The sequence below is a fragment of the Pteronotus mesoamericanus genome, unplaced genomic scaffold (genome assembly GCF_021234165.1).
Source record: "Pteronotus mesoamericanus isolate MK-2021 breed Mesoamerican mustached bat unplaced genomic scaffold, CSHL_Meso_final contig_25, whole genome shotgun sequence".
Taxonomy (NCBI): domain Eukaryota; kingdom Metazoa; phylum Chordata; class Mammalia; order Chiroptera; family Mormoopidae; genus Pteronotus; species Pteronotus mesoamericanus.
The window spans coordinates 4531235-4556024 of NW_026555105.1; the positions used below are offsets into that span (position 1 = coordinate 4531235).

General features: G+C 43.8%; 1 protein-coding gene across 1 annotated transcript in view; it reads left to right on the forward strand.

Annotated features, from left to right (window-relative positions):
- The window catches only part of BCAS1 (brain enriched myelin associated protein 1), a 64585-nt gene extending 40601 nt beyond the window's left edge, over window positions 1-23984 (forward strand). Inside the window, exons 8-12 of the mRNA XM_054573362.1 lie at window positions 3388-3429; window positions 10265-10438; window positions 16531-16596; window positions 19179-19454; window positions 22954-23984. Of these exons, the coding sequence (XP_054429337.1) occupies window positions 3388-3429; window positions 10265-10438; window positions 16531-16596; window positions 19179-19454; window positions 22954-23028 (633 nt within the window). The 3' untranslated portion in view covers window positions 23029-23984. The remainder of the gene's footprint in view (window positions 1-3387; window positions 3430-10264; window positions 10439-16530; window positions 16597-19178; window positions 19455-22953) is intronic.
- The last annotated feature ends 806 nt before the right edge of the window (window positions 23985-24790 follow it).

The window sequence follows — 24790 nt, forward strand, 5'->3', positions numbered from 1 at the left end:
GTCGCCTTGGATGAGTCTCAGTTTCCTAATGTACAAAACGCAAATACTAACAGCACCTACCCCATGGAAACAAAGCAAGGGTTAAACGAAATAACGCCATGTCAGGCACAGACGTGGCCAGTGAACACGGTGGGGCGCTGTTCCCCGTGTCATTTATTTCCTGTGTGCTCAGGAGGCTGAGATGCTAGCCGTGTCCACTTCTTTATCTCTCTGTACCATCCAGTTTCGGGAAGCTTCCAAGCTACTAAGCCTCAAGTACTTTATCTATCTTAACCTTTGAAATCTATCGGGGTATGTTGGTTTGTCTTTGAAATTTAAGTTTTTCCCATTGAAAATAAAAGGCAGGACTATTTGACATTTATCTTCCTAATAAAAGAATTTCATTTATTTTAGTTTCACTCTTTTTTCAACATTATCTGGCTTTATTTCTTCAGTAGATTATAAAAATAACATAGTTAAGAGAAACTAAAAACTACATCACAAACCTAAATCATGCCTTGCCTTATTTCCCCCAATCAGAAAGAATAGCTCTATCTGGAAGTAAAATGGGGAAGATTCACACATGTGATGATATTTTTAATCAGTTTTTTTGTGCTAAATACTTTGTGTTAAGTATTTGGCATCGAAAAGATGGCAGCAGATAGACTGCCTTGCAGTTTACAATCTCATGAGAAATGAAATGGAGATTTTGTTTTCTTTTCCTTAAATTAAGTTTTAGTTATTAAGTTGTTCTTGTGAAAATTTTGAAAAGTAGAGAGAAGCACTAGAAAATCCTAATATTTCCGGTCACTAACCCATAGTCGAAGATGCTCTAGGCTTGGATTCTGAGCAGATTCTCTTCGACATGTGCCAGACACTAAAGGGGAACAGGACCTGGCCTCTCGTTGCCGTGTTTGAGTCCTTATTCCAACTGGATATTTCAGCCTCTGCCGACATAAAGGCGACATGCGTAGGTCAGTGTGCAATGTACCAACATGTGCAAAATGAATTTGTGTGGTTCATGGACACCGTCCTAGGATGTAATCCATTGCACAGTACAAGGTTCTCTCCTTTTCCATTTGACTACAATTCCTCTGGTGACGTTCAGACGCAAGTCTCTCCTTGATATTAATAGGCATCTTGCCCTGTGCTAACACTTGCCAATCACCCTGTCTAACAAAGACTTTATAATAATTAGCATTAATGAGCATTTTTGTGTTATTTGCTGGAGTTGTTTTGTGCAGACTTCTACTTACAGCAAGGATGTTGATACTACATTCACTATAATGCTGTTTTTTAATATATTTATTTAAATTAAAAAGTAGTCAATTTAAAGAAAAATATCAAGTAAATGCAGGTGGTACATGGGCAGGTAAAGAATCGTGAAAAGGGTGAAAATCGTGAAAACTGTCGAAGTTTGAGAAATGCTCAGTTGGACTGATTCCCCAAATAAAGAATGTTTTGCTGGGGAGTATAATTTTAAAATATGAAATAGCAAGTTCTCTCGGAACAGACAATATTTCTAATGCCATTTTTTGAAACAACAGAAATATCTGGAAGTCTGAAGCCATGAAGGTCACAGGGACATCAGTGTCCAGAAGCAGCCCCTTCTGCTTCTTGCTGTCACTGACCCCAGGTCCCCAGGGTCATCAGGAATATGGTTAGCAATCGGTGGCCAGGACTTTTCCAGACACAGGAAAGCAAAGACACACACGAGTCCTATTACAACCAACTGGGACAGGAGGGAGGTGTGAAAGACTAAAAACCGCTATTCTGAATCAGTGGGAGGATTTTCTCAGCCTACAGTAGACAGTCTATTGACTCTTGAAACTTTTGCAGATCAAGTTTGAGGAGGCCTGGCTTACATAATATTGTCTCGTTCTTTACCTGTTCATAATATTAAATAGCATGCAACTGGTCTCCAGGAGAATGGTTCTAATTCCAAGAAAGCTACACTTCGGAATGTTCTAGGATTTCTTGACAATCAGAAGCTTCCAGAAAACCCACCCTCCTTTTCAGGGGCACGTTTGTACCCGAGTAAGCTTCAGTATGAGAAGATCAATGAAAATAAATGATCGACAGTAAAGATCTCCTCTAGAGAGAGAGCAAATCTGGTAATGGAGAAAGAAGCTCACACAGTCACATGCCCCCCCGCCAAAAACATGTGTTTGTGACCCTGGAAGTTATTATGGCAGAAGGAAAACTTGGTCCTAAGAACCACTTCCACCACTTTTGAGCTGTACCGCCTTGGACAAGTGACTTTACCTCTCTGTGCCTCCATTTTGCGATGAGTAAATGAGGGTCGCCACACCTACCACTTGGGGCTGCATGAAGTATTAAGATAATGAATACACAGTGAGATCATGTATACAAAGCGCCAAGGGTAAAAGATGTATTTTAAATGTCAATTCCCTTCCTCCCCTCCCATTGAATGTTTTGAAGGAAAGATAAAAGCACAACTTGGAACTAAATAAACATAGGGGGAAAGTTCTTAACCTGGAATCCAAGAGAGGAGATACGAGAGCCTATGAACACCCTGAAATAAATTGCGAAATATTTTGTTCATGTTTCTTTTCTGGGAAGACAGTCCAGATCCAGGGAATCTCAAAATGATCTGTAAACAGCACCCCCCGCCCAAAACAAAGTTTAAGAATGGCTGCAGGATAGATGCAGAGATGACCCCCAGGGCTGGAGCTTGGAACTGCTGTGATGATTGTGGCTTCAGCCTTTGACACAGTTGGGGTCATTCCTCTCCTCTTCGGGGCGGGACAGGGTCCGTAACAGCATTTGAACTTGGACATGTCGGACCCTGGAGCGCTGCCCCTCCACAGAAGTGCTTTAACCGAACTGAGCCTCGACAGGATGAACTTGGCCCCAACTGAGGGCTGATGTAAGAAGCAGCCTCTGATGCTGGCCTGGGTTATGTCAGCAGGAGGCTGAGGGCCCCGCCCATTACATAGCGCCCGCTTGCTCTCCGAGGACCATGGGACGGATGTCTCTGGTCCTGCTACCAGAATTTTCCTGAGCAGCTCATTTGTTCTTACCTAACAGGGCCCAAGTGTTGCGTGAGCACTCACAGTCCCCTCAGCTACGAGTAAATGTCTAGATAAACATGGTAAACGTGTTTTTCACAGCCCGGATTATGGTTTGTGTTTTCTGTCATGGCCCCTCCCCTTGAGCCATCTGTATCCTGGCTGCCTCTGGATGTTTAATTTCCCATTGTAGCCCCTAAAAATGCATAATATATATGATCCTGCTCTACTGTTTACATTTGTGTAAGGCTCCTGGATTCAGGTTCTTTTCGGAACAAGGCGCACATCAGCAGCACCCGGAAACTGCACCAGGGGGCTGTTCGCTCTGATTTCTGGAACATCCTGACTCTCGCTTTTGTTTTTGTCTTCCCTTTAGTCAATTAAAGAGGATTCAGTCCCCACAGGTGCAGAGGAGAATGTAAGTGACACATTAAATGACAGACTGATCTCATCCTCATCTTCTGCATGTTGCATCTCAGCCCGGAGTCCTGGCTCTTGCATGCTCCCAGGGTGATTCATCTGCTGTAGACTCTTTCACCCTTTCACGGGGTTAGGGACCCCTGGGGAATGACTTCACATGGATATTTGTGATGCCCACTGACTCGGTGCAAACTAGATGCAAAATTAGTGCGCACACTCTTATAATTCTTTGTCCTTTGGGGGCTGAAAGAGTCTACTAAACACAAGAACATCTTTATACTTCCTCCAGAGACAAGGATGCTGCACCCTCTGCTTCATTCTGCTCTGATTGCTTCTTTCATCTGTATGTGCATGACAACCCAGGTTCTCTACTAACTGTGGGTGGTCCCCAGGACAGGTAGTTGCCCCAGGCTTGAGAGCATCTTGCTGCAATAGATGCTCAGGCTGTTGGTCCATGAGTCTACACCTGAGAGACGCAAGTTAAAGCCTCACTGTCTTTTGGACCTTCATCTTCTCGAGTGATGGTCAAAGTTCTCAAGACAGTGCACTCATGTCTGAAGGAGACAGCTCCAAATGAGATGCCACAAAAATGTATCTTTCCAGAACATCTTCCAGGGAGTGAATAAATTGGCCTCATGTGTTTCCGACCGAAACAGCAGCTCTCGGCTCTGAAAGAAGTGGCAGACCTAGGGATATCTTATACGTGGGGATAAGTGAATCTACAGGTCCTCAAGACAGAAACTGATCACTATCGTTTTTGCCAAAGCGAAATATATCCCACTCTTTCTAGGTGTTTCTTGTTTGCTTGCCATGGATAGGGCTTGTGTTTTCGTTTTCACTTAGTAACTAGAACTGAACAGATGTTGAATGAAATCCAAGTACGTTCCAGAAATGTTGTCTGTGATGTGGAATGGAAATTAGAATGGCTATGCTTTAATTCTTGTTAAGATGAAGATCTTTGAAATCTGCTTCATTGGTTTTGCTGTTTTTCCATCGCTCCTCCCTCCCTTCTTCGTCCTTCCCTCAAGCCTTCTCTCCCTTTCTTCCTTCCTTCTTTTGCTTTCCTTTGCTTCTCTCTCTCCCACCTTCTGCCCTTCCCTCCCTCTCTCCCTCCCTCCCTCCAAGCTTCATAGCTCAGCAAAACTCACATCTCTCATAATTCCACAAAATTCTCATGAATTCCCTGGCTGTATCTAGAGAGTCACCATTATGGTGACCTGCAAGGGGGAGTTCCGTGAACTTTCTTCCCACAAACTTCACATTAAAAGCTGTGGGTTAAACCTGGAGCACCTGTTAGCTTCGTGGTCCCAAGGCTTTTGCAGAGAAACTTCTCTGGACGTTTGTAGTTGCCTGCCGCCTGGGTCTCTTAACAGCTCGCACACTGCGATGCAGTGTTAATTTCTAATGGGCAAATGTCCAGGGTGGCATGTAAGGCAGAAACAGAAACAAGAATTAAATTATTGATACCAAAGATAAACACAAAAGCTGCTAGAGAAATGAAAGAAGGCAAAATGTTTTCTCAAGAAAATAAAGCAGCATTATAAAAATTGCTTTAAGTTGCTTGGCCCCAGAAATAATGCTATTATCTTTAATCTTCAACATTTCCTCTTCTAACAGCCTATTGGAGGGAATGAGGCCAAAAAGTTGTGATCTCAGCCCCATCAAGCCCAGGCTGTGCCTCCTCTTCTGCCTCGGTTTACTCATCTCTTAAATGGCTACAATAATTTTACTAACCCCTGAGGTTCTTGTGAGAATTAAGTGAATAGTGCATATAATAGTGTCCATGCCTCAGTGCCAAAGCATAGGAAGGAAGGACTCAGTAGTTCGGGGGTCGGCAAATCACAGCTCCTGGACCAGCTGCCACACATCACCTGTTTGTATGGCTCATGAGCTAAGTAAGAATGGATTTTACATTTTTCAATGGTTCAAAAATCAAATGAAGAATAGTATCTCGTGACACTTGAAATAAAATTTTCAGAAGTAAAATCTACCTGTCTGACCGCAGAAGTTGTTGAATCTTTCAGTTGTAGGCGGTTAGTTAATTGAATTAGTTAACTAAAGGGAAAAACATCTTTTCTTCCCAATGACCTACTAAAACAAGGAAACAAGTTTCCGTTGATTATTTCTCTTAGTAAGTAACTTCTCAAGTGGAAAACCGCTCAGTTTCAAGTAGGGGGGAAAAAAACCCCTCAACCTGTATTAAAAAAGAAAATGGTATTTATTGGCCATGATCACTAGGAATTAAAATTCATTTCAAATAAATTTTCACTCAGGGCTCTCCCTTGGCCCAGCCTTCCTAGACTGGCTACGGTTTCAGGTTTCCAACATCATATCACGCCGTGCAGAGTAAAGGAGAGATTGCTCGAGTAGCAGCCCTCTGCATCCTGAATTGGTTCCCTTTCATTGGCTCAGAAGGGTTCCCATTCTTTATTAGTCAGCTATTGCCAGGTTATGCTGCAGTATCAAGCAAGCCCCAAGTTTCACTGGCTTTCGACAGCAAAGATGCTTTTTTCCCCCTCACTCATGGCGCAAGTCAGCTGTAAATGGCAGTAATAATGGCATGACAGTAGTAATGGCAGAGAGAAAATGGTGCCCTGGGTGAACCTTGAAACAGCTCCAAAAACTTTCATTCAGTTGTGGTTTCCACCTTGTCTACTCACGTTCCATTTGCCAAAGCAAGTCACACAGCAGTGCACACAGATGTTTAATTCCTTTACAGGAATAGAGAGTGAATAGTCAGGAAAATAATGCATTTTGTCCCTTGCTGCCACCCCTGAATCCATGTGGTCAAGGAGCTAGACTATGTTGATTGGCTTAGACCTGCTCAACTGACTTCATTCAAAATATATAGTCTTCAAGTTAGGGAAGCTTGTTTCCCCCAAAGCAAAACTCGGTGCTGTGAATGGAATGAGGGAGAATAGTGACTATGTAAAAAAATAAAATCTCTATAAGGTCTTTGTAATCAAATAATTGTGTTATGAATTAAATCAGAAAGAATCTAAAACAGATTATAAAATAAAAACTTTTAATACCAATGTTGTACGTGAAGTTTAAGTGGAGGAAATTGATCTGACTATAAGTCAGTTTCCAAAACTCACAGCTCTAGTAAAAACTGTACAAACCAAATAAATTTTAAGAGTAAGCGTGGAATAATATTTGAGGCAAAAAGTAAAAATATATTTTGCCAAAATACGTATCATTATCAACATCTAATATCCCCTACTGACATGAAGCAAGGGGGATTTAATCCTAAATGAGAGCACAAATCTGATTTTAATTATGTCCATTAAAACATGCAAATATAATCATATATTCTAAATAAGGAACAACTTTTTCCAAAGCCATGGCCTGGAAGGAAATAAAGAACTAGCCAAATAAAAATGAAATTCTTATGTCTCTACATGCAAATAAGCTCCTAATTTAGCTCAGATCCTTCTGGGTTTCCACACTGGATTTTCCTTGGCTGCTAAAAGCCAACTTCCTGGGAGTCCTTTGTCTTTTTTAAGAATGGACTCTGGTCTAGGATGTATGAGTTGACACCTGTCAACTTGAGGAAAGACTCAGTACCAGAATCAATGACAATCAGATAAAGTTGATTTGTGAAGGTATTGCCATACAATTGGATCATTTTATTAGGTGAGTAATTTTCCCTCCAGGCCTTTGCACACACAGAAAAGAATGTGCTGCTTCAAAGATAGAATAATTCTAGAATATTTCTGAACCCAGAGACAGTGAGTCAGACTGTTCGTATTTACCTAAGGGCTATTTCTCATTTCTGCATCTTTCTTTGATTTTAGGCAAGGTTGGCAAGTACTACCTACCCTCCCACCCCAATATTTGATCGTGATTAGTCTAAGCCAATAATTCCATATTCTTCTCCAGTATTAGTCTAGGAGTAAAAATGTAACCTACTTTTGGCCAATGAAATGTACCCTGAGGTAGGGGATTAAAGCACAGAAGTTCATTTGCAGCAAATCTTTAAAAAGAAAAAAATATATATATATAAATATATATATAATTTATTTATTTTTAGAGAAAGGGAAAGAAAGGGAGGGAGAAAGAGAGAGAAACATCAATGTAAGGTTGCCTCTCACATGCCCCCTACTGAGGACCTGGCCCGCAACCCAGGCATGTGCCCTGACTGGGAATCAAACCAGCAACCCTTTGGTTCACAGGCCAGCACTCAATCTACTGAGGAACAACTTTTTCCAGGGCCTGGAGCAAATCTTTTGCTGTGATCTTCCTTCTTTCTTAGGACATTGGGTGGAGGATGTGATACCTGGGCCTGTGGCAGCTACTTTATATCCATGAGGTAGCAACTAAAAGGATAAAAATCCAGCATGCCAAGGATGGCAGAGCCAAAGGATAGAAAGAACCCAGGTTCCTAAAGAAAGTGTGGAGCCACTAAACCAATTCCAGAACTTCCAACTTTGAAACTTTTTGCTCCATATCATTATTGATCAAGTCACTATTAGACATTCAGTTAGTGGTAAACAACTTCATCCTCATTAAAATGGCTACTTACCCATGGTGTGGCTTTGGCCAGGTCATTCAACCATTCAGATTCTTGGTCCATAGATGGAGATAATGTTACCTGCTTTTATCTCTGAAACTATTTATTGAAGTTGTATATTAAAACTACCTTGCACACTATCAGGCACAGTAACAGGCAGATGTTAGGATCATCTCTAAACAGTGCACTTGCGTGCTGGATGATGCCATGGAGCGAGTAGCTCTCATAACAGTGCAAGTAACAAGCAGTAGCATTAACTGAGAGTTTACCGTGTACCAGGCACTGTTCTAGGAACTTCACCTGCATTGCCTGATTTGATTCTGAAAACAATTTTCTGATGTACACGCTGTTCCCATTGAAAAAGCACAGCGTCATTGAATGGGGACGTTGGCTTATTTAGAGTCCCTGTGGGGGACAGAATTGAGTTTAGACTCAGGCAGGCTGGTGCTACAAGCTACGCTCCTAATCGCCATGTCAGCTGCCTGCATATCAGGCTCATCTCAGAGGCCTTGTGGCTGAAGCTTATTTTTCAGAAATGCAGCTGAATTAAACCAGGCCTACATGTGGAAATCCCTGTCCACGTCTGACTGGTACTCCCAGTCTCTCATGTGTCTCCAGTGCGAGCCTGAGGTCTGCCCTAAAGCCAGAACCAGGTCACAGACCCCACAGCGCAGCCTCCTCGGGGACAGCCTTTTTTGGCTGGCCCAGTGCTGTGATTGTTTGAGTACTTTTAGGTGGCGCGACTTGACCTTGGTTCAGTATAGCGCCCACCTCTCCTTTTTGCCTTCTGTCTGGTCTGTCCGTGCTGAGGTCACCGGCTGAAGGCCAGCTTTTTGGCTCCTGGGGACTTTCGAGTCTGTAACCCCCCAGCCTAGCTCTTTGTCTACAAAGCGAAAATGCTAGAAGTTGTTTCAGTATCTTAAGAAACAAAAGGTGGGCAGAGACAGCTGCAATCTCATTGCCTAATTTCAGGGCATCCTCGCATGCTGATTGGTTGATAGGCAGGCACCTGCCTGCTTCTGCTGACAATCAACAGTCCTTCTCAGTTGCATCATTTGGGTCATTTACAAACCAATGGTGCATTCTGAATTGACAAGAAAGGACAAGAAAGTGGTTTCCCCACAAGCACACTGTGCTTTTGGAGACAGGTCAGCTCCCTTCCCCTGCTCCCTGACAGCAAGGACAAGAGGCTGAGGAAGCTGGGGTCTGGCAGCTGGGAAAACAAATGCAAAGAGCGCACCCCTCCAAGGCAGGGAACAACAAGCCAGTCATGTCAGGAGCCAGATAGTCGATATTTTAGACTTCTCAGGCCACATGCAATCTCTATTGGCTGGTTTTCACCTTTAAAAAAAAAAAATGTTTACAACCCTTTAAAAATGTAAAATCCTTTCTTCTTGGAGGCCATACCCAGACAGATTCAGGGATGGATTTGGCAGTGGTTCACCAGTAAACAAAGAAACAAAAAAGTATAAAACCCTCTCCAGGCCAGTGAGCACTGTCCCATTGCAGGGACCGAAGCTGTTGCAGAAACTGGGCCCGATGTGAGGCCATGCAAAAGAATGCATGTTGAGATCAGAGTGCAGGCGAATCGGGCCTCAGGCTTTGCCCCACGGCTGGCCCCTCTTTCCCACCACAGATGTTCAGGGGACACTGAGCTCACTGGACACTTCGCTGGAGGCCGTAGCAACTTAACCAGTGTTGTCGTGCCAAATTCATTTCCCTTCTGAGAGCATGACCTTCGGTCAAGCAAGAAGGGCAAATGACTGGTTTGGGGTGCGGTGGGAAATGAGTTAACAGGGAATCTGTTCATGGAGCGGCTTTCACATTCTCCTTTCTGCATGGAGGACAGTCTCTCCACAGTTTCGGGGGCCTAGGATGTGGAATGGAAGTTGTCATGGTTACCTTCTCGCAAGCTGGCCTCCTAAGGGAATGATTACCCTGACCTGTACGCAGGCCAGGTGTAATTTACCTTCATGGCAGACCATAGGGGCGGGCCTTCTAGATGGGAGGGGTTGTGAGCATGCTTTGAGGGGCAATCCCCAAATGGGACTTCCTGTCTAAGCCTTGTACTTTCATGGGGCAGGGATTTTGCCTCCAAGTCAGCCTATTTGGCAATTGTTCAGAAGTTGGCCGTGAGAGCACCTTACACAACACAAGCACTGCTTCTTGAAGATGTGGATGTGCCTCCGTAGAAATGGTCATAGATTCCAACCTGTCACCACTAGGTGGACAAAGGGGCAACCAGGACCCCACTTTATAAAACACGGTTGGGGGGAATGTTCTTTTTTTCACTGTCTTATTACCTGGCAACATGATCCAGGTGGTGTGTGAATCACCAGTAGAGGCTATAAAGTCCGAGGAAGTAGACTCAGCCTTACAAACGGTGGATCTCAATGAAGACGGAGAGCCCAGCCCTGAACCCGTGGAAGTAAAGCTCAAAAGAGAAGAACGCAAACCACCGAGAGCCTCCCTGATGGCGTTTCTCAGACAAATGGTAAGCCATTTGCTTCCGGTACAGAAAAACAGAAAAACCTGGCACAGCTTCCAAGAGTAAAGACCCACGTCACGCATGCATGAGATATAGTTGTAGGTGGTATTCATGCATATGAATTGTGCAGTGAAAAAATGCCCTTTTATGCTTTGGATTCAATCATAGAGAAAATCTCAGTCAATTGCTAATATTTCTTAACCTTTCATTAACCTCTACTAATTCATTTTTTAAACAAAGAAGAAATTGGCCTCAGGTCCTGAGTGGGCAGAAAACAGTATCCACCTACAAGTTAATATAGTTGCTTACTTTTCTTTCTGTCTTTTTAAAGGATCCTCCTGCTTATAGCAAATGATACTGCTTTTCTTATCCTGGCAATTGTATGCAGTTCCCTTTGAAAATACATTTATTGACAAAAAGAACATAGACATTTTTAAAGAATTAAGTAATACAGAGTCGAAGTTATTTATTGATGTTGGAAAAATTCTAAAGGTGACGTGTAAGTGCCACAAACTTGGACAAAGCTGACTTTTAGGTAATTGAAATAAGAAAATGAGAACTTAACTTTCTAATAATGAATATTATAACTTAGTGGGTGAATTTGCCATGGTTTTAGTTTATGTAGAATGAAAAGAATGTGGGAAGACATCTTATGGTGTCTATGAAGAGTTACGCACATTAATTATCTAAAGATCCAAGAACTTAAATAATATAATGAACTGAAACCCAAATCCGTCAGAAGATGAAACACAAAAATGTGTATGACAAGATCGGCACATTCAGGGTAATATGGCCTTACCAAAAATGCATATAAAAGGTCATGGGTTTAATTCTCTTTTAATAAAAAACAAAAATTTCATTATAGTATGCCTTTATTTTCAGGGGTATTTGGGAATTTAATCCTCTGAGATAGCAACTCTAATTGCACAGACTCCACCTGTTAAGGAATTCTTCCTAGTCCACAAAACAACACAAACCAACACCCTGGCCAGTGGGGTTTGAGGCATATTACAAATAACTCTGTGAGAAATCGTTGACAGGCATCCTCTTCTTTTGTGCCTGGGTTCCCATGGAGTAAGATGCGTAGGGTAAGGAGTGGGTGGCCTGTGTGGCTGGAACCCCATCTATATTCCTGGCCATTTACTCCACAATCTGGCGCTGAAAATGGGAATCAGGATTTGAGATTTTTAAGCCAGCGTTTGCACAATGGCAGGAAAGAAAACAACACTGGGTCTGATTCTGGAAACCCATCTGCATTACAAATGGGGTCCCCAAATAGCTCATGATAGCCCTGAATGTGATCCAGCGATCCTGTTTTTGAGAAGGGTTGAGAGATACAATAACAGAAAGACTTTCTCTTTTAAATAAACAACATACTTTTCATGTAAAAGCGAGGAAAATACAAGAGAATCCAAATAAATCATGAAAGATATTTAAACCATCCATTCAAACCAAAGTCTTAGATTCTAATGAGCCCCACATTGCTTAAATCCACCGTCCAGAGCTATCTACCAGGTGTTGCTCGGTGGTATTTTCTAGCAGTAGAAACTGGGTAAATCTGAATGGTTAGGGAAACAAAACTGCAAACCAAAGTCCTTTGGAAGTAACTGTCCACAGGCTGGGGATCGAGGTAGAAGAGGACACATTTCTTCCGAAGCAGACGTCAGTGCATTCACAGAGTCAGGTCTCACAACGCCCCTGTTCTTACTGCCCAATAAAAGGGCAGCAATTGGGAGTTTGAACATTGTTCCTTTTATTTATTTATTTTTTTGGTGGTGTTGGGGGAGGTGTTGAACAGTGTTCCTTTTAATGTTTAAACACCAAAGCCCCCATGATTGTTGGGATTTCCCCTAAAATTCCACATAGCCTGATGATCCTTGTCATGCGTTCTGTTTTGTTTTGATTATAACATTATATTACTATTGTGATTAATTCAAATCCACAAAAGACTTGGGTTTTGCCATTTACCACAATCCCCACTGCTCCCTGTTGTCACACCTGCCTAGCTCACTCATTGATGCCCCTGGTCCTCTCCCTTGTGGGTACTGGAGTTGGCAATCCCTGCTACAGAGCCACCTCATTCTTTACAACTCCATTGAATCACATTATCCAGATTTATCGTACTCTGACTAGCCATTGCTCTACTGATGGACAGTTGCTTTGTTTCCAACCTGTTGCATTTCATTCATTCCCTTATTGAACAAATCATTATTGAGCACCCACTTTATTCCAGGCAGTAGTGATACAACAGGTGCAGATGTGGTTCCTGTCCTCATGGAAAATAAAGCCTAATGAGTAAACCAGACATTTATGTATAATTCTCTGCCCTATTCAGTGAGCATGCACCATGTGTCTTGCACACAAGACCTCAGCTGCTCCACTCACCTGCATGGATACCCCTGTACCCCTGCTTTTATGTATCTGTGTTAATATCCATTCGTGTAGACTCCCGGAAGTCAGCTCCAGCAATTAACTGGAGGAAAGACTTTCAGGTTACATTTCATGCCTTCCAAACTAATCTAAAGTCTTCGTATTTATGCAGGAAGAAGAAGAAAAAAAATTGTTCTAAGGGCTTGAAAATAGAGACAGTATCTGGTCCATCACTGTGGGCTTTTTTTTTGGGGGGGGGAGCAAAAATAAGGGAATGTTTCAACCACTTTTAGGTATTGTTGAAAAATATAGTTTTTTTAAAAATCATTGATTTAGTGGAGGAGAAAACTCAATTTCAAATGCATCCCCCTTGTTTTGTAATCTGTGTCTCCATTCATCAGACCATTGATTTTCTACCTTCTAGCCTTTGCCTCCCTCCAGTTTCCTTCAGACATTGTGTTTACCATCCCATGACAAAGTGACTCTGGGCTGAGTGTTTATTTTTAATAAATACACTGCCCAGTTCATTTCAAAAGAGAGCTTTTTCTTTCCAGGAATTAACCTCATAAAAGTAAAAATAGGAAGAATATCATTTTTTCAAATAATTTTATTTCAGGGAAAAGAAAATAGAGTTATTTCATTACATTCGGCTCAGGTAGATATTCTAGCACTCCACAAAAACCCTATGGGCTCCTACAGATTTTCAAAATAATTGCAAGGAACAGCTCAGACATCTGTCATGCCCAAAATAAAAAAAGATTCCTCTATGCATTAATTCAGCTGTATGTCAAGAAATTGGGTAGTTGAAGCGTTAGTGTATTTTTATAAAGTGAGTGGGTAGAGAATTGTATTCATGTACCCACAATGCAGGTAGGCAGATGAACTCACAGAGGCATTAGATAGAAAGATGGAGATACAGATTTATCATTTGTCAATATTAATAACACCTTGTACTGGGAAAGTACTTTCTTCCTCCAAACTAGTGTCACATACATTGTTTCGTTTAATCCTCATCCAGTCTCCTTAGACCACTGGTTTTGTAAGAAACGCTATTAGCTAAGAAAGATGGTGGGTTTCAATATGGAGCAAATCAAAGGCCCAGATGAGGAGACAGCCATGAAATCAGAGTTTTTTGCTGATTACATGCAATCTAAAAAGTCTAAGAAAACCTGTTGGAATTTACTATCTGGAGGTGAACAAAGATGGCGGTTTGTAATGGTAATTATAAAACAACAACAACAAAACTCAGTTTTCTAGCCAAAGTTCTTGATCTCAAATTCTTCCCTGAGCATTAAATATGAATATTAAGCTGCTCTCCAATGAAAGCAGCATGTGTTTGGGCAATTTCTGTCTTCGCCAGGACCTTGTATTCCTTTCTACTCTTACAGGGAAGTCTGCACTCCTCTGTTATTAATAGTCATAATAATAATAGCTACCACTTATTTACTGCATGCAAATGGCATGGCTAGCACAGTGCATGTATCAGCTCACTAATATAAAAACCCCGGTGAAACAAACATTCCCCCTGCCCCGCTGCACAGGGGGCGCGAAGACTCGGGTTTAAGCCATCTGCCCAAGGTCACAGAGTCGCTAACTGGCAAAGCCAGGCTCAAGTTCTTGTTGATTGTAAAACTCACCCTGTTCTCATATGTTATTTCTGCTTCCTGTGCTCCTGGGGGCTGGTTTTCTTTGAGAGTAAATGGAGACAGAACCACCATAGCTCCATTTTGGTCGTTCTCTTAGTAATGTTTTCTGTGCAAACATCATTTTTATGTCTTGGGCTGACCTGAAATTCCCAAACATTACACTTCCTTGAAATTACAAGGCAAAAGAGAGGAATTAATTCATGACTGACGTGAAGCTTGGGTGCAGTGTTCTGAAGGTACTTGTCGCTCGAATGAGATTTACCTCCGCTATGTAATTTCATCTGCATTGTCCAATTTCATTTCCAGTGAGCATCTCAGGAAAACAGAAAGTCTGGACTCAGAGCCTTTGTTTATCCTGGAAATTTCTAGCAGGTCCTGTTCCCTAGATTTGTTGTAATGAGGCTGATCTAGTGAACATTGTTGCCGATGTACCCGCACTAAATTAAAATGGCATCTCACGTCTTATGAATCTCAATTTTGGCTGAATTAGATCTCTGTCAAAATACATTTTCTTTCTTTTTTTCTTTCTGTCTGTCTTTCTTTCTGTCTTTCTTTTTTTTCTTTTGTTTTTTTCATGCTCAGCCTTTTATTCTATCCAGGCCTGCAGCAAATTGGGTAAGGCTCATCCACATTGAGGAGGACAATCTGCTTTACTCAGTCTACCAATTAAAATGTTAATCTCATCCAGAGACACCCTCACAGACACCCCCAGAAATAACATGTAACAGAATACTGAGCACCCCATGGCCCAGTCAAGTTGACACATAAATCAAAATACATTTTCATTCCTTCCATGAAAATGTGAACTGACCACCAAACATCTCTACTAGAATTTTAAATATCTAAGAGGCATACATATTGGAGATGGTTCAAATATTCCTCAGAATATCATGCTCTAGGAATGCATGACACAACCAAAGATTAGAAAATAGCGTTATTAATATGGAAGGCTTAGATGTCACAACCTGGCCCCATCCACACACAGCAGGCTGGACGTCCTGACCTGCTTCCTCCTCTGACGCCCGGGAACAAAGATTAACCCCATGAAAAAAGTTGCTTGGTATCACATTGGAAGATCCCTGCAGTTACTTCAGTCTCCAGGCTGTTCTTTAAAGGATGGCTCTTTGAAAGAATTTCAGTCTCTTTACACAGGTACTCTGTTATTTCTGACAGCTGGAAAAAATAAGTTCCTGTGGTTATTGTCCTTTTAATACAGATCCCAGCATGCACTAGCCTAGCTTTTCTCTGAAAGAGAGCGCTGCCCAGAGGGAGGAAGGGAGAGAGAGTGAAAACGAAGGAGGGAGGGAGAAGAGAAGGAATGAAGGAGGAAGGAAGGGCCACTGAATGTCACCAGTAGAAGGCTACCAATTGTGTAGTTGTTTGTTCATCTATTTTATTTGTATTTTTTCCAGTTTTATTGAGATGTAACTGTATGAGTCTCAGGTATACAGCATAAAGGTGTGACTTACATATATTGTGAAATGATCTCACACTAAGTTTAGCTAACACCCATCATCTGGTGCAGGTACAATAAAAAGAAATAAGGGGGAGAAAAATGGTTCTTCTTGTCATGAGAATTCTTAGGACTTTTATAACAACTTTCCCATTTATTATACAGCAATTGGTAGCTAGTCATCACGTTGTGCATTACATTCCTGATACTTATTTATCTTATAACTGGACGCTTGGTATTTATTTATCTTATAACCAGATGTTTGTCCCTTTTGACCACCTGTTTGTTCATTGATCCATTCATTCAGTATGTTCAAACACCTCCTGCTTCCAACATCAGTATTTTCATCACCATTTATTTATCCCAGAATTACGTAACCCCAGAGTTTAAGACTTTTGTTGTTGTTGTTATTTTGGGAGGCCAACACTTGAATTCAATTAGACTCTGGGTGCAGACTGCGTGGAAACTGTCTGTCTCGTAGACGATCCATTTCCACTTGGTCTTCCATTTGTCATAACGAGAATCTCAACAATGAATGACTACGGCCGCCCATATCAGAACTTCCTTTGCGTTCTTCATTTTGCTGTGCCTATGGCAGCTGAAAGGCCATTGTCTGTTTGTTATTTTAGTCAGTGAAAGGGGATGGCGGGACCACCCACTCAGAAGAAATAAATGGGAAAGACTCCAGCTACCAAGTAAGTGACCTGTTAACTTGGTTCGGTGGTGGGTTTAGCTGGCATACTCTCGGTTCTTTCCAGCCTCATTTCCAACGTAGCGTTCGACCACGCCAAGTCGTTGAACGTCTCTGGGTTGCACGCCTACCGTCCGTCCGGCACTACCTCGGGCTCTGCAGATACAGGCGTGGACAAGCCAGAGCTCCTCGGCTATTTCTTAGTACAGAGCTCCCTCCTCTCCATGTGGAAAACTCCCCCCTGTCCTTTAAGTCCTTTAGTCACAAGGGGGCTCGATTCAACAAGGACTCCCTGAGTGTCCCAATCTGTACTCGGCACACGGGTCCACACAGTCACTCCAGAAGAGTCACCTCCAGCGATATTAAACCAGGGTGACCCGTGTGCCCGGGACTTTCCTGGTTTTAAATTTGTAAGTTCCATGTCCCGGAACCCTCTTGCTCCCAGAGCAACCTGGACGATGGGTCCTCTGATGTTTGGCCTTCCACGTGGGCCCGACAGAGTGTCGTATAGGTTTTTCCGTCCGTCCTCCCAGCACCTTGAGGTATGAGCTCTTTAATCACCCTCATACCGATGAGGAAGCTGAGAGATGGAAGTTTATCCCAGGCCACACAGAAGGATGCAACAGCGCTAGAACGAGGTCCCTCTGACTCCAGATGCTAAGCTCTCAGCAACTCATTGCATCTTAAAATCTTCCACGCAACCAGAGCAGTTAACGAGCTGTTTGAACAGGGTCACTGGTTTCTGGCCCAGCTGAAGAGCATTGGGATGGGAGTCTCGCTCTTTGGGAGGCGAGTATCTGCTCAGGGCTGTCGGTTGTACTTGAATATCCATATGTCAGCATTTGCTACAACTTAGGCAGCTGGGACCCGGCAGAAATATTCACAACGAGAGGCTGCGGAACAGCGTCTCTGGTGCACTGGCTGGCCGATGCTTCCCATGAGGAATTCTCCCCCAAGCGGGGGCTGCGGGCTGCAGGGACCTCGGGACTGGGAACCGTCTCTGTCTTCTCGTTTCTTTTTAAGGGGTGTGCTTAATCCACAGGTGTGAATAGCAGTTCTCTGCTTGCTGCCTTCTCAGTCAAACTGCCACTTTTCTTAGAATTTCTGGCCCTGGGGACAGTACTTAACTGTGTGAATCAGAGATTGTAAAAATGTATATCCAGTAGGTCAAACGTATTCCACAGGGGTAACTTGTGCTGTGGTTGTTTGCCATGAATAGGGCTTTAAAATTTTAGAAGCCAGTATTTAAGAATGGACGCATTTTGCATTTTAAAAAATTCAATTTTAAGTTTCCATTGATTTAAAAAACAAAACAAAACAGGTCTGACAACACAACACAGGGCTGTAATCCTACATAGCATCTCTCGGCTGGGTCTGAGCAACTATTTAGACAGGGCATGTGACATTCAGTTCACCACAGTCCTCCCTACTCCAAAATGTCTCCCTGACATCAGAGACAGCAGTGCTTGAACTTGTGTTTTTCTTACACTAGAAAAATATTTCCTTGGCCCTATGTTGGTTTCCCAACTGGGGAATGAGGTCTCCATGGGATTATTCTTATCCCTAGCCTCGGTCACGGTTTCATTTTACCTGCCTGGCCCCATAGGCATTTCAGGTCAAGTAACTTGTGGGAAAAGGCTTTTACTTCCTCATAGACTTTCTTTTTTTCATTATCTGTAATGTGCCCAGCATTTTCTAGAATTTTGGATTTTAAAAACTCATCCCTCCACATTGTAGGAACCAAGTAGAATTGTAAACATTTCCTTTTAGCATGAAAGGGTGTGAGTTGAAAACTAAAAATAAAACAATCATCTTTATCACAGTTTTATGAAGCAAAAGGACAGTTTCACACCAGATACCAAGAAAGACATTAAGAGAAGGTATCCCCAAGAAAAAAGTCACATGCCGTTGCAAGGGCAGAGACGCTCTCAAAACTGGAGCAAGCAATGTAGGCTTCAGGAACAGCTAGATCCAGGGGCACATGCAATGCCATCGGTATGTGGGCTCTTTCTGCCCATCTCTCAGCTTTCGTCTGTGTTAACTTCTAGAGCAGATTTTTCCAGGAAATGGCAGTGCCTCTGGAATCTCTTATCTTTAAGCCCAAGAGAAAAGGAGCAGGACTCTCTCTTGGTTGGTCTAGAAAAACTCGGAGATTATCTCAATCTTTAATCTGTTTGCCCCTCCTGAACCAACCACATACAGCAAGCCTGATCACATGCAGTGTTCTGATTGGCCAGGGTGAGGGTAATACCTTTGCCTAAATCCCAAGGAGTAGAGAAGAGCGGTTCCCCAAGGGAAGCTAGCGAGTACCAGGAGTGGGAGGAGGAATGTTTGCTGGGGAAGCATGAAATTATTAATGAATGATTCGATGAATAAGTAAGCGTTCTCTACTGTGACCTTGTACCGTAATAAGTACTCGAGCATTTTTTTTCTTTCTCTTTTTTCTTTTTCTTCATTTCACCCAGGCCTCGTGAAAACGTAGATACACCATCGAACATCTGAACACCTCCGTTTTAACCCATCTATTCACCTGCTGTTGAGTTGTCTTGCAGCCCCTAAGACGCATTTTGTTTGCACTTGCTGCAGACCCCCGACGCCTCGGAGAGGGCCGTCGCACCGCCGGAGCCGGAGCCAGCCGGCGCGGGCCAGAAGGCCAGGGAGGGCCCCTCCAAGGACAAGAAGCTGGCGGCCGAGACCCCCAAGCAGAGGAGCAACAAGCAGGATGCCAAAGAGCCGGCCCCGTGCGCGTGCGCGTGCGCGGAGGCCGCCGGGGCGGAGGCCAGTGCGCTGCCGAACGGGGACCGGCCCCGAAAGAGACCCGAGAAGCGGCGGCAGTCCCTCGGGGGCTTCTTCAAGGGCCTGGTAGGTGCATCGCTCAGCATTTCATTCTGGGCTCTCAGGCCAGGGGTGTGATTTCCGGCTCCAGAGAGGGGACCGATTGGCTAGGGGCTGGCCGGATCGTCGTCCAACAGTATTTATTGAGCACCTGCTGCCTGCTAGACGCTGTGCTAGGTACAGAGAACAAGGTGGACAGAGGTGTGGCTGTCTGGCAGTGACAGGGCAGGACTGATGGGGCGGGGGTGCTGAGTCTGCGAAGAAAGAGCCTTACATGTGTAAGGGGGCTCGAGGGGGAGGGCGCGGCCTGGCCTTGGAGTGGAGAGAAGCGACTGAAGGCGGAATGTGTTCCGGGCAGAGGGACGGCAGGTGCCACGGTGTGCGGGGGAGGCAGCAGAACCCTGAAGGTCAGTCTGGCGAGGAAGGAGAAAACAAGGACGGGAAGATGTTGGCAGGGACAGCGGGTGACAAGAGGCATGGACGTTTTTCTGTGGCCAAAGGGAGTCTTGAGGAATTTAAACCAGGGAAAAGTGTTCTATGCCTGACCCTGGGCGCTGGGTATAGAAGTGACGAAAACGTAGTTCCTTCCCTCCAGGAAAGCCCAGTCAGGGGTGAGTGCAGGTCAGACATTAAATAATGAGTAGTCTTCTGTGTTCTTTATTTCTGATTATTTGGTTCTTTGCCCTGCCCGCCTCGGCAGATGACTGATTTGGCTTTGGGAGGCAGTGACTGTACCTGTCACGGCCAGATGTGCTGTCCTCCCCGGCGCTGTGGCGAGGACACAGTAGGCGCTCCACAGGGGTTGGCTGGCAGGCTGGCTGGAGGGAGGGAAAGGAAGATGGATGGATGGACGGACGGATGGGTGGGTGGGTGGATGGACGGATGGATGGAAAGATGGATGGATGGATAGATGGAAGGAAAGAAAGATGGAGGCTGGCTGGGTGGATGAGTTGGATGGATGCATGCATGCATAGATCGAGGAAGTAAAATAGGACACTAGGGAATGTTTCATTATATTTGAGAGAATGTAAATCCTGGCAAATGAGAAATGTCTGAAGGGTCATTACTCAGAGGATGAGGTGACCAAGCATAAACTAGGAAGAGAAACATGTGAGATCAGACCTAGGACGCAGGGGAATGTGAGTTGAGCCAGGAGAGCAAGTTGAGAAAATGACAGGGACACCTGTCATGGGGCCAGCAAACTGGGGTCTGCCTTCCTGGTGCCATAGAGGCGGGGCAGCTGTGGGAAGCACTCCACCCTGACTATGCGGGCTCATCGTAATTATTCCGCCCCACAGATATCCAGTAGGCAGAGGAAGGTGAGGGCGATGCTTCCTTTGGCGCCGGTGTGGACTTCAGAACAGCATCTCTGGAAATCCTATTAGAAGTGAGGAGTTTCAGACCCCAACGGCCCAGTTTTATGATGGATGTCATCATAGCATCATCTAGTCTCTGGACCCTTGAGTGTATGGGTAGAACCTCAGCATGAGATAGCGTCCACAGCCACAACTGGAGGCTATTAGGGAAGGTGATCCCTTGCATACAGTTGAGTCCCCAGGGTCTGGGGTGAATAGCCTTTCTCCAATGTCAAAGAGGCAATGAAGACGGGAGAGTGGCCATCAGAAGGGGAGGCTGGAGGAAGGCTGGCCACCGTGTGGGTGGTTTTGTTGAACTGTTTGTCTCTGTGCTCAGCTCTAGCTCCCTGCGGAGTGTGAATCCTAGTCATACTTTCCACCATCATTTCCAAACCAACTGTGAACTTTTTTTTCTTTTCCTTCCCCCGCTCCCCATAGTTCTGTTCGAACCATTACCTGTCAAGCTTCAGTGCACGGGGTGGCAGGGAGGGTTACATTCCAGAAAGGCTCTGAGCTCACAGCCTCAGGGCCTCTCCTTCAATATGCCATGTTGTGCTGGTCCTCCTTATATTCCCAAAGACTAACATGGCGCATTACATAGAGTAGGTGCTCAATATACATATATACTATACTGTATATGATCCTGTCCTCGCCTGTACTCTGTGTGCTCTGCTCTACTACATTATATTACATGACAATATGTGTATATACTAGATTATATATCCTTCCCCATAGTATAATCTACTACTCTACCCATACTGTATACTATATATGCTATAAAGGGGTGGGCAAAAGTAGGTTTACAGTTGTATGTGTAACACAACATTCTTGTATTATTTATTAATTATTGTATTATTTTCCATACAAACAACTGTAACCCACTTTTTCCCACCCCTGCACATACTATGCTGTGCTACCCTATACATGTTATATATGGTATATGATATATACTGTGGTGTACCATACTGTACTACATAACCTATATACTATGTTATATTTACCATCCTGGAGATATAAATATATATAGATATATATATATGCTATTCAATATACACTATCCTAGATTATTCTAGTCTATACTACATTATATTACACAATACTATCTATATATACTATATATTATACTACTCTATACTATTAGTACTTTACTATATATATCTTACTGTATGTACTATCTGCACGACATGCATACTTTATATATTATCCCATATTATACTATATTACCCTATACTGTATTTACCGTACTGTGTAACAAGGCCAACAAAACTGTACCCCTGATACGTGTAACAAGGTGGATAAATCTCAAATTCATTACATGACATAAAAGAAGCTACACTCAGAAGCCATGTACCGGGATTCTGTTGCTATGGCACCCTGAGAGAGGAGAGAGTCTAGGGACGGAGAACAGGCTGTGACGGCCAGGGGCTGCGGGGAGCGGTTGCTTACCAAGGGCTCTAGGGGGCTTTTGGAAGTGATTGAACTCCATATTTTGATTTTGGTAGTGGTTGCATGACTATTTGTGTTGGTCAAAGGTCATAGAACTGTGCACAAAAAGGGGTTAATTTTACTGTATGTAAATTAAGCCTCACAGAAAAACGTTAAATAATAATAGTACTTGACTCATGGCCTGTATTCAACCACATTCAGTTAATAGCTACCCTGGGCCGGGCCCTTGCTAGGCACCGGGGAAACAGCAGGCAACCCACAGGGCTTCCATTTGGGTGGAGAGACACATCAGACAAATCACATGGTTTCACACGTGGTAGGTTTTGTAAGAACAAGAAGCAGGGCCGTGTGGTTAGAAAGTTATTAGAGAGGGCGCATGATGTGAGCTGTCACTGTGGGGGGCCCTGGGCCCGGCTCTAAGTGCATCACCAGGACGGGCTCGCTTTATCTTCAGACGATTCTGCCAGATGAGGCATATCACCCCCATTTTCTAGACCCAGAGACTGACGGAAGCCCCAGTTATTTGCCCACAGGCTAGAAAGTGCCGTAACTGGGCATCGAGCCTGGTGTCCGATGGGAGGCTCTTCTCTTACCCACCACCGGTGAGTCAGAAGTATTTATTGAGCACAGCACTGGGTGCAGAGTAAGGGCTAGATAAATGGCAGTTGTTGCTAATTGATATTACAGCTCTTCATTAGGAAATACTGCTTTATATTTTTCTCCAGGGACCAAAGCGGATGTTGGATGCTCAAGTGCAAACAGACCCCGTATCCATTGGACCAGTTGGCAAATCCAAGTAAACAAATCGCCACAGTTCCCACCAAGTCCTCCTGCCACCAAGATGCCTCCCCCCTGCCCATGTCCTCCCCACACCCCACTCCATGTATATATTTTTTCTCTCCTAATGGCCATCAAATGAAATTCTGCCTACAAACTGAGCCTGAGCTGTTGTATATTGAGGTGTGTTATTTACGTCTCTGGTCCAATCTTTCCTGGTGGAAAATTGCAAGGATGGTGCAGGAGGTTAACAGGTCAGGTCTGCAGAGTCGATGGTTGGGGTTGGGCTGGAGGAATGCATTCTGGGTAAGTTAATGAAAAATGGCAGAAACAAGAAAGTGGCAGGAAAGAAATGGCCGCTGGGAGGGATGAAGCTTTGTATTGAACACATAGGCTCCTCCGCTAAGTTTGAAGAGGAGAGACTATAAAATCCGTTTAAGTTCCCATTCAAGGAGGGAGGACATGGACTCTGTACTGGGAGGTTGCCAATTACCTGCAATGGAATGTATGCGGAATGAGAAAAGGACTGAGTAAGAGCTGTTTTTTAAATAGGGTCCTTGAAAGTTATTGATGAGAGGGGCAAGACTGACTGGAGAGGGCTTGAACCGATTTGGGAAAACAATTGCTTTTTTGAGGCTCAGTGACAAGGACGAGGATTACAGAGCAAAACAAAACAAAACAAATTCAATACATGAAGTTGCAAGTTTATTTTGCAACACAAGGGGGCGCCTAGGGCTCCATTTTAATCCTGAATCCAGCGTCCCTAACAAAGATGTGGTCTCCTGCAATCTTACATTATTAATGTTTCTCAGATGGCTGAGGGGCTTGCTTCATCTGTTCTGTCTGACACTTATCTCAAGTCTGTCTGTAATTTCCTAATGTTCTCAGGATGTGCGCTGATAAAACCCTCCCCATAACCCCAGTTAATAAAAATTTACAGAAGATTATTCAAATACCTGAGTTTTTTTTAATACTTGTACAGAGGAATAAATAGGACCATGAGTCTATTAAAATGTAATTCAAGAGTAGCATATGATTGACAGATATTATGTACATTGTATCTTTCTCTGATTTAATAAAAAAATACATTTTTATCTAAAGCATCTTTTAATTTTCCACTGTTAAAGCAGGTCTCTCATATTCTATGTGTGAGGGTACCTTTATCTTCCCTAGTTAAAAAAAAAAAAATCAGTGTTCTTCCTCCAGCTTGTTTTCTCTCCCAGATCCTGCTAGATTTCCTTGTATGTGGATACACATGAATACAAAAGTGTGCGCCTGTATATTTGCATACACATGCGCATATATATAAAAAAAATACCGTTTTGGGCCAGGCTGCCCAGAGCAGAGCCTGAGACGGGTTCACTCCGATGCCTGTGAAATGCTGAGGGGGGCTCCCAGCAGAAAGCGGGGAAGAGAACAGGGCTGGGAAGGAGCTGAGCACACTGGGCTCAGCTGGAGTGGAGTTGCAAGATCCCCAGGGGGCGCTGTAGCATGAATTGCACACAACCTTCCCCTCCCCACACCTCAACCCCGGCGGCGCTGTGCTTCCTTGGGCCTTTGTACCCTTGGTGGTGAGTCATGGGCCACCCCGTGAGGAGGTGGTGGAAGGGCAAGCTGCTTCCAATGCACTGAAAAGCTGGGCTCACTCAGCAGCCAGAGAATACCTGCAGCGTGGGCGTGTCCACTGCAAATACATAGCGACTCACATTTATCCATACAAGCCTAGATGCACACATTTATGCATGTAAACATAAATGCAGGCAGGAATAGATCGACACATGCACA